The sequence below is a fragment of the Triticum dicoccoides genome, chromosome 2B (assembly GCF_002162155.2).
Source record: "Triticum dicoccoides isolate Atlit2015 ecotype Zavitan chromosome 2B, WEW_v2.0, whole genome shotgun sequence".
Lineage (NCBI taxonomy): Eukaryota > Viridiplantae > Streptophyta > Magnoliopsida > Poales > Poaceae > Triticum > Triticum dicoccoides.
In genome coordinates, this window is record NC_041383.1 from 497,640,637 (window position 1) to 497,651,476 (window position 10,840).

A 10,840-nucleotide genomic window follows, 5' to 3' on the forward strand; every position below is an offset into this window, starting at 1 on the left:
GAAGGGGCTCCGCCAGGCATCAAGAGTCACGCCCTCGCGAGGTGGGAAGCTACCGCGAGCGTATCAAGCTAAGTTACCCTATCTGTGCCCACTCAGAATGCAGATATCACAGCATAACATCAAGATAATAAGAATAGCATAATGGCATAACTGCCACAGTTCTTTAGACACCCTAGCAGGGCACTCTACTTTTTTCAAAATGTGGGAGAATGGAAAGGTTAAATAGAAGCGGCCCACACGACCACAGCAGCTCCTGAATCCAAGCTCGACAGCCCCGGGCTCAGTTCGGGCCCTCCTCCTACTCCACCAGGGCGCGGCGGTAAGACGGCCCGTTGCCTTCCCCGATGCGAGATCGGCGGCATGGAGGTTGGTCGTAGCCGCCGCTGCTGGAGCTCTCGCCTGAAGAGGAGCCGCCGCTACTGGAGGAAGCGCGGCCGTCATCAAGGGCAAGCTCTCACTTGTCGTCGTCAAGGCCGTCGTCAAGGCCAAGCTCATCGTCGTCGTTGCCGTCTTCTGTGCAGCACCCCACGCGGCGGCCGTCCTCCTTGAACACCCTCACGAAGAGGGTCGCAAGGCTGTCGTACTTGAAGTGGAGAGTGAACCTCCCGCTCTAGCCTCGTGCGCAGGCAAACGCCTACCAGCCGCGGGTCAAGACCACACTGCCTGCCGCGGTGACCTCGACCCCGACCCACGAGGCCCTACTGCAGCAGCCGTCAGCCTGTAGCCAGAGGCCGTCGAGCCCGATGGCCGGCATCTCGCCAGTGAAGAAGCATGGAAGCTGGAGCAAGGTACAGGTAGGCTTGTCCGACCACACGAAAAATTCCGGGAGCACATCCACCAAGGAGAAGCGCGGCCAAGGAGGCCGGGTGACCATGGCGCGCCTCCCCTCATCGCAGGGGCTGCCCCATTCCCGGCGGCCTCCGCCACGAGAAGAAGCGCCGCCATGACTGCCAAGAGAGCACTGGCTCCTGGAGAAGTGTGCCTGCACCCCCTGGAAGCCACCGCCGGGGTCGCAGCGTGCTTGCGGGGACGGCTGCGGCCCCTCTTGGGCAGTGACGAAACTGGCCCTTCCTTGGGGGCCTTCCCCTTCTTAGTGGTGGTGAACCTCCTCGTCAGCACCATAGGCTCTGAAACTACAGCAAGGCAGAGAGGAAGAAGGAACGGGCAGCGAGAAGATGAAGATGGGGATGAGCGAGGGGGGCTCCGCCCCTCCCCTCATTTGTAGCCAGAGGGAGGCCAACCGCCGGCCTCCATGATCCCACGCAATGATGGTTTTTCTCTGCATGCAGCAGCGACTCGTCAAGTCAAACGGTTGTAGAGGCAGCATGGGGAAGCGGAGACGCCCATGTCCCATCAATCACCTCTCAACGGTTTGTAGAACCCAAAATCCGACACACTCCGCTCTCGTTGCTATGCATTTCCTAGATTAGATCTTGGGTGTTCATAGGATTTTTTTTCATTTTCATGCTATTTTCCCCATCAACCTTGGCCGCCTTTCCCTCTCATTACACATGCTCCACCTCGTGCAGACACTTGGCAAAGCCCTGTTGCAGTTCCGCTGCTGCCCCCACCACCATATCATCGTGATGGTTCAGATCTCATCTACCTCATTTCCCTTGCTTGCTAGATCAAGAAGGGGAGGACGTCACCGAGCCAGACGTTTGCTAATCTCAGAGGTGCCGCACATGCGGTGCTTGGATCGGATTTGATCGTGACGCAAGTACGGCTACACCAACCATGATCTTTACATCACTAACGCTATCGGTCTACAAGAGTACATAAACACACTACCATCTCATTGCTAGCATCTCCATAGATAGATGTTTGGGTCTATTGTGGAATTTTTTTCCATGCAACGTTCCCCATCAATTACTAATAACAAATAATATTATGTTACTATCGGGCCCTATATAGAGCGCTCCTATTAGAAACTAAGGAACCAACTTTCCGCTGTCGATCGCCACCACCATGCGTGCCCCCCACGTCCCGCTGCCATGCGCCGCCCCCATGTCCTGCTACCTTGCGCCGCCCCCACTTCCAGTCATGGTGCCTGCATCACACCACCGCCGCCATGCTCCGCCCACACATCCCGCTGCCATGCGACACCATCTCTTCATGTCCCCGCGTGTCGCGTCGGCATCCTGGCACCGCACTACCTCTGCATCCACCGGCGACCGTCTCCACATAAGTTTGATCTGGGCACTTGGGGCAGTGCCACCCACGCCGAGCGCCATCGTGGCCCTGGCTAAATGGGCAGTAATTTAGTGGTAGTTCGACAGAAAAATTGTGTTAGTTCTGATTCTAGGGGAAGTAAATTTGCAAAAAAATTGGTAGAAACAAAGTTCAGGGGAAAAAACTTAATAAATGGAAAAGATGTCATGTTCAAAACTACAAAAGTTGTAAGTTCAAACACGGCATCCCAAATAAGTTTGGGAAAAAAGCTCAAACAAAAAACCCACAAAAATTCAAATGGTAAAAGTTCAAGTCGCAAAATGAGAGAAGTCCAAAACATCATTGCAAAAGAAATTGCATTCAAAAAAATAATCACACAAAAAAATTATTTTTGAGAAAATCATTCAGTTCAACTATATAAAACATGCAAGTTCGGGACGATGATATCATACACCATTGAGAAGTTACGAGGAAAACCATACGAAAAACAGAGTACATGCTAGTATGTGAAAACATGTTCAGTACAAACCAATATGGACACCAGTTTAAATAATCTGTTTTTGGAACCATTCAAAATCACTCTATGAAAAATACCTCACTACAAACACACACACACATAGATCAGTTCAAGTACTCCATTTTTTCGATGGGAAAAAACATGATTAGTATCACTGTATTCCAAATTACTCTTTAACATTTGATAATTTGAGAAAATGTTCAACATGACAAGTATTGCATTTTTCAATATCCAATGATATATTATTTGCCCAATTTTGACAAACTTAAAACAACCACATTCGCGAAATCAACTTTGACCATATTTGAATATGAATTTAAACCATAATAAATTAGAAAAAACTTGTATACACAAAAGTTGCGCATTTCCCATAGCTTTCCAACTCCATATCATTTGCATCAATTCGACAAACCATTTGCAAAAAAAACATGAAAATACATTTCACCATGAATTTCACAGTTTTTCAAATTACTTCTAAAGCATATAGAATTTGGAACAACAATCTATGTATGAAACAAGCGGATTTTCACCATCTTTCCAGCGGCATCTCATTTGCTCAATTCCGACAAACCGTTTGAAAATAAGGTCCAAAATATGGTTCATGTTTTTGACTTTGAAAAAGTGGTTCTTCCAAAACTGTTCTTAAACCGTGAGGATTTCACAAAAAAGTCCTATATGACTTTTAGTGTAGCTATCGAGAGCTTTCCAACGATATATTATGCGCCTTGTTCTGATGAAAAAAATTCGCAACTTTTTTTGTACCAAGAATTCGATCAGTTCAATGAGATGAAATCATGAGTTCAACCGCTCAAAGTCGTAAGTTCGAGAATAGTATGCAAAACAAAATAGCTCATATGTGTATATATATTGCATTGTTTTGGTTAACCCACAAGATCACCTTAATAATGCTTAGTTCCCTTTATGGACCCTGAAGCAAGTGGGGTTGCATTGTAGATGAGAGGCAATCTCGTTTGAAGCATTTTGAGAAGATGAGCTCTTGTGTTGAATCAATAAATTAGGTTATTACTTCCCATCGAAGACGAGTGGAATCCTGTAGAATTGTGTGTCATCATCCCTGTACTCGGTTTTGAAACACTATTGTACTCCTCCAGATTGGTATAAATAGGGTAATTACGATAAAGAGATTGGACCAACGCTTAAGTGATGTTGCCTTGCATTTTTCTCCTGTCGTCTTTGAATCTCTTTGATACCAATACATGTCACACGAAGGTAATGTAATTACTTAACAATATGTAATTACTCACGTTAACATTTTGATCATGTCATCTTTGCCTTTAAATTAGACAAGCAATTCGTACGCCACAGGTAAACAATTGCACAACTAAATATCAAATAAATCAGATAAAATTCAAATAAGTATTATGGAAAAATCACATTTTATTAATGCCCTACATATCCCACTCCTGAGGGGGGCTATGTGGTCACTAGAGAGGGATCATAGTCAATGACAATGATCGGGAAAGGTGATTCATCTCTGTTATACCATAAATAGTCACTACCGAATGGATGATTGACGGGTTCTTGATATAGGAGATAGAGCATGGAATGCAGAACTCAAACCTCTATCTCACAAATGTGGATTCTCTCTCCCCCTATCATGGTGTAGTTTTTCGATTATTGGCGGGTGGATCCACATATATTTAGGGACCCAGGATAGATCTAAGTGAGGCAACGCCCTCTAGATCTCATCTCTCTTCTTCTCTCTACGTTTCCTGGTGGTTGTGTTCGCCGAATGTTTTACCTTCCTTCAAAAATTTGGTTGTGGTTGAAGCGATGTAGGTGAGGCTAGGTAGTATGGTGGAGTGCAATTGAACTATTGCCTAGTTAGGAGTTTAGATAGGTCATTTACCCCATCTTCGAAATGAAGTTCTTAAACTTCGCTACCTTCATGCTATTGTGGTGTTGGTTTCCATAAATTACCTAAAAACTTGCAATCATATTCGAAAACCAATGTTTCTATTGTTTTGGAGAAAACATTACCAAATGAGAACAAGAACACGCACATGGAAAATGTGTGCAAGGCAAAAAAAACTGAGAAAACAAGATGCATTTTTAGAGGAATCAACCACTAACGGGTGGTTCAAGCATTTGTCATTTGTATGTTATACCTATCCCCTTGGTCAAATTACCAGTGATGGGAAAGATGTTACCCACACCCTACATGTCACTGCTAACATGCTCTATTGATGGGTTGCATTGTGGCCATCACTAGTGACTAGTCATGGGAGGGTGTTTCTGCAGTAGTGAATATTTCATTCCTAGAAGCCCCCTTTAACCACTAATAAATTGATGTTTTCATTTAAGATTGGTCCATTTGTCAACGTCCAAGTCTAATGACATTAACAAAGATTTTTTTGAAGAAATGCAAGAATATTATCAAAAAAAGTTGGCTCGATGTTGTTCGCATAACCGCCATCCGAAGTAGGTACCGTTACTCATATGGATCATAACTTTGTGCAGTTAGAACTCAATACTATTATTTCTTATATTTTATTTACATGAAAATGGCGTTTTTTAATCAAAATGACATTTCTTCAAGAATGAGGTAGAGTAAAGCCCCTAAGCTAATTTTGTTTTATGAAAAATAAGAACCCAAATTTGCATGTGTTAGGACTGGAAACTAGGTGGTTGGGTGTACATCTTATGAGAATGACGTTTACTTTATGTAGTTGCTTTCCGTACATGTACAATGATAATATCTGATTGTCATACCAATCTGATGAATGCTTTCGATTGAATAAAAGATAAACATTGAATCATCTACTTTATATAGATAGTGAGTTTCACAACAAACAAGTCGGTTGGATTGCATAGAATGCAGAAAGAAATCAACTTTTGCCTCGAGCAAAAACAATTGGTAGAACATGACAGGAATATATTAGGTACAAAAAGGGAAGTTAACAAAGATGTCTCACACCATATGATAAGTCTACGTGGCACGTACTTGGATTGCAAACCCATATAGAAAACAGTGTGAGTGAGGGCCTCTTTTCACGTTTGTTTGAGAGTCTGTTGGTTTAGGTTATTATGTTTCGTGTTGGTAGAATCTAAGATGTCACTTTATTGTCTACCTTAGAGTCTCTTGGACAAATGAATCTAAACCCATGATTTATCAAAGATAACACCTCATAGAGATTGACCTAAGATTTTACCCCTAGCGGTTGACCTAGTTGAGAAATGGTGAAATTTAATGCCTCTCAAGTCTCATTATGAATATAAAAGCTTATAAATTTGTAAAATAATAATGATGTCAACATGTAATCAAAGTATAATGTATAGAAACATTATTATGATAAAAGTATCACAACAAACATGATGGTTCCAGAGAATTATAAATCACATGTTTGGTTCAAAGGTCATCGATTTCTAAATTCCTGCAATCAGGTATCTACAACAATGAAGTCATAAATAATGGACATCAAAAAATGACATAATGAACAATTCCAAGATTCCATTTTGGCATAATTGCATGAATAATATGTCCATATAACACAATGGTGAATGTGCTTGTCTTCCTAGAATGGGTATGCACTACGCATCCCACAAGTAAAAATGGTCCAAGCGTACTTTTCCAGTACATGAAAAGATTTAGTCAAAAAAAGTAAAATATAATTCTAAAAGTATTGTTAGCTATAACTATGAATTTCTAATTGAGTAACTACCCATGATTTACATGTCCAATCATGTCATGGAGAGTGGCTTGATGCCATGGATATGTATGTTGAAGAACAATACAATTGAGAAGTAGAGGAAGTGAAGAAGCCATTTATGTAGCTACCAAAGAGCATAATGTTGGTATAATTGGATATTTACAAGAAATTTAAATATTTTCCAGTGATAAAGGCAATCTTGTGGTAAAGGTTGTAGAATTGGATATCTAAAACTGTTTTGACGACAAAGAGATATATAAACAAATTTCTCTCTCTCTCTCTATATATATAAAGAGAGAGAGAGAGATAATGTCTAATATTGAACACTACCCAGGACATGAATATCACCACCACCCACTGACGGTCGGGAGATCTATGCTAGGCGTGAGCAAACAGAGGGAGGGATAAGATATTCATATCTGTGGCAAGAGAGGGCTCCACACCCTTCCGCGCAGCGACCATATAGCTAGACTAACCCACCCACCCCTCTCTCTCATTCTCTCCGCCCACTATGCTCCCTCTCTCTCCCTCCCTCTCACTCTTGTGCTATCTCCTCCTAGGCCCGATCTGAATCCAAATCGAGATCCAGACCAGAGCTCACCGCTACCGCCTCATCACCCACGCCGGCATCTATAGCCATACAACACCCCTTCCCATGGCATGCCCGCCTCTCCTCGCCTTCGAGCTCCAGCCCCCTTGCTACCCAATCAACGTGCCACCAGGCTCCTCGCCAACCATTACCTCCCACCTACTCCCCCATAATAGCCGAATCTGGCATGGCCTCCCTAGCCGATGACCTGACATCTTCCTCGAATCCGCACTCCTCTCTTGTGCGGGATCAGGAGGATCCACCATGATAGCTGGTGTTGCTCGTGTGGGTCACCGGTGTTGACCCTCATTTTTTTGTTTGGTCATGAAGGTGACTGAATCCACCTCCACGACCACAACCAGATCCACCTCTGGTAACCATGTGATGCAAGGGAAAGCTCCATATCGACCAAGTCGTGTACCACCATGGCCACCATCGCCAGATCTATGGATGCGCACCACCTCCTCATCGATGGCCATGCGTGATGGTCGTGGTGGTCGACGAGGGCGTCATCCATGACCGCGCATGTCCCATCCCGGCCTTCCTCCTCGACGACCTCAACCTCGTCCTCCTAATTGTTGGTGCTCTTAGTGGTGGGGATGAACTCCACCTCGTCCTCCTCTACACCGACCCGTACGCCCTGTCCTCTGCCAGCCTTGTGGTATCCTCTCTCTCTCTCTCTCTCCTTGATTGTGGAGGATTGTTTTCATGTTTGCATGTGAATGGATGGATCTGAAACACAGTTGTCTTGTAATGAATTTGGATTTGTCACTTAACCTATGTAGAGCACTAAGTGGGATCTCTATAACTGTAATCATAATACCTCCTACAAAGTGCACACTTTTACTAATGCACTTTGTTATTAGGAACTTAGTAATTTTCTAGAAATTTTGAGTTTGAAAGTGCAAACTTTTGATTAAATAGACACAGATATCCTATGAAAGTGCGCACTTTTGAATTTTTCATACAAGGATCCTGTGAATGTGCACACTTTTGAATTGTCAATACGTAGATCCTATGAAAATGCTCACTTTTGAGTTGTTCATACACAGATCCTACAAAAGTGGGCACTTTTATATTTCTCATACACAGAGCTTATGTTAGTGTGCACTTTTTAATTGTTCATACACAGATCCTGTGAAGTTGAGAATACCCTTTTAGTTTGAATTTAGCACATTTTTGTATTTTTTGTCACTTTTTTGTGTTGGGGTAATTTTTCACTTGGTCGTATTTTGGCACCTCGTCATTAGGTATGTTGCACTTTGTAATATAAGATTTTTGGCACTTTTTAATATGACATTTTTGGTACATTTTAATTATCTGTCTCGTTGGCACATTTGGACATTTTGTAATTTGAGATATTTGACACTTACTAATAAAATTGGAACATTATATATCATATTGGCACTTTTAATTATTTCCTAATAGTTGATTAACCATTGTTTTTTATTAATAACTTATGTGATAACTAATAGTTAATTAGTTTTTAAATTATGTGTTAGTATTTGAATTTAAATTCACGCAAGTTGTATGGATCTCCCTTCAAAAGGAAATCTACCACACTTGAGTATGCATTGAAACAAGTGTGCACAGTCTGTAGGGTGTGCCCTTTGTGAGAGAGAAGATTACACATGTTTTAATAGAATTTCACATTAATGGACTCATCTAATATTAAATTATGACATTATCAGGAAGACCTGGAATTTATTCATTGATATTCATACAATATCTATGAGATATGAGATACAAATTTGTCTCATAATTAAAGAGATCTTCTAGGATCTTTATATCTAAATTTGTTCTTGCCATTAGTTTTCATATAACTTTCCAACGCAGTTTCTTTTGTTGAACGCAAAAAATCATCATTTATGATGATACAAGAGAGCACACGTCTTCCTAAACAAGAGATCATAAACTAACATCACTTGTTTAGGAAGATGTGCTCTCTTGTATCATCATAAATGATGATTTTTTGTGTTCAACAAAACAAACTACGTTGGAAAGTTATATGAAAACTAATGGCAAGATCAAATTTAGATATAAATATCCTAGAAGATCTCTTTAATTATGAGACAAATTGGTATCTAATATCTCATAGATATTGTATGAATATCAATCAATAAATTCCAGGTCTTCCTGATAATGTCATAATTTAATATTAGATGAGTCTATTAATGTGAAATTCTGTTAAAACATGTGTAAAGATCGAATTTCTCATTGAGAGATCCTAGAATATCTCGTTAATTATTATACAAATTTATATCGGATATCTCCTACACATTGTATAAATAACAATGATTAATATCTAGATATTCTAGATTATGTAATCATTCAATATTACATGGGGCCATGCATGGATCTACTTATGTAAGATCACTATAAATATATTGACCTATGCAATAATCCTCATAAGCTTCAAGCACTATCATAGCATAAGCGTCTCTCTTCTCCATAGCTTCTTCTACAAAAAATTCGATCTTGCTAGTAGTTATGGATCCTAATGGCTCCTACCCTAACAAAGTTAGATCTAGCAAAAGTGATGCCTACATTTCTCCCTTGCATGAAGCATTGAGAGGAACAAGAGCCATGCCAGTGTTAAATGATATTTTGGCCCTTGAGTCACTACCATCAGATTCACCTTCCATGGAAAACTCCTCACTTGCATCCGATGCACCACCTGAACCTACCATGATGCCATTCAATGCTAGTTACATGATGCCACACCAAGAGAATGTAGGCCTAGCACCACTACCACCACAATTGTCTGATACAATTATTAATCCTTTATCCATGGTTAATACAATAGTGTCCCAGCCCAACAATGAGGAAATCCATCAAGATGAACATGAAATGTTCAGGTATGAAGACTTCCTTTCAAACCCTTTGTGGAATTACGCCGACTCCTATCATCATACCAATACCACATCCATGGAGTCTCCATCTTTCACATCCTTACTCCCAACATACCCAAATTCTATTGTTAATACCCACCTTAATACTACTGGAGCATTGGAGGATGGTTCAATATCTAACATGCCTACCATGCATGTCTCCGAGGTAAACTCGCTAACATATGGATTTCTTTACTCTCCTAAAAATATTTACCCATTTACACCGAATAATATATTGCAACAACAGAATATACAAAATGGAAGGCTACTATATGACGCTTCTTATGGTGTACCTACCCCTATTTCTCCATCCATAACAACCTCCTATGTACCAAGAGAAGATAACACCCCTCTAGTTGGTCCAAATGGCATTTTTGGTGGTGCTATTTTGCATGATTCTACATCCTTGGGTAATTACACATGCAAGATTTGTGGTCGCAAATTCGTCACATCTCAAGCCTACGGTGGTCACATGAGTTCCCATGCCAAAGAAAGGAAGAAACACCTACAAATTTGATCTCCCATGTACTTGGACATCCCATGGTTACCATTCTCGGGACAAATAATTCTACTAGCGCCAAAGTGGTTGAAGACCGAGAGTTTCTAGCTCAAGTGTAGAAATTTTAATAGATTTACTTGTTTTTGTATACAAAAATATCAATGGAGTATGTTGTGAGGGTGTGAAACAATAGAACCGTCTTTGTTTGAGTGGTATGTGTTGTTGTTTCCATGTTTAACTAATAGAGTCATATTTAATGGTTGTGTACCATGTTATTATCTTCCATATTAATATATGAAGGAACAAAGATTTTTGATGAAGATTTTCTAGAGCTAGTTAAGATGTTTGTTTCTACCATTTTTCATAAATTTCTTCGAAGTACAATAACATTTTCCAAATAATGTGCCATATAAAGTGCAAAACCATCTAAACCATTTTATTTAACGAGTAGTATCATCATTGGCAAAAGTCTTGCTATGACATGGATGCTGAATTGTGATT

General features: G+C 41.0%; 1 protein-coding gene across 1 annotated transcript; it reads left to right on the forward strand.

Moving 5' to 3' along the window:
* Positions 1–9,402: 9,402 nt before the first annotated feature.
* Positions 9,403–10,618, forward strand: LOC119367891. Its single transcript, XM_037633272.1, has 2 exons — positions 9,403–10,006; positions 10,088–10,618. The coding sequence occupies exons 1-2, from the start codon at positions 9,440–9,442 to the stop codon at positions 10,355–10,357; spliced, it is 837 nt and encodes a 278-aa protein (XP_037489169.1). The 5' UTR covers positions 9,403–9,439; the 3' UTR covers positions 10,358–10,618.
* Positions 10,619–10,840: the final 222 nt, after the last annotated feature.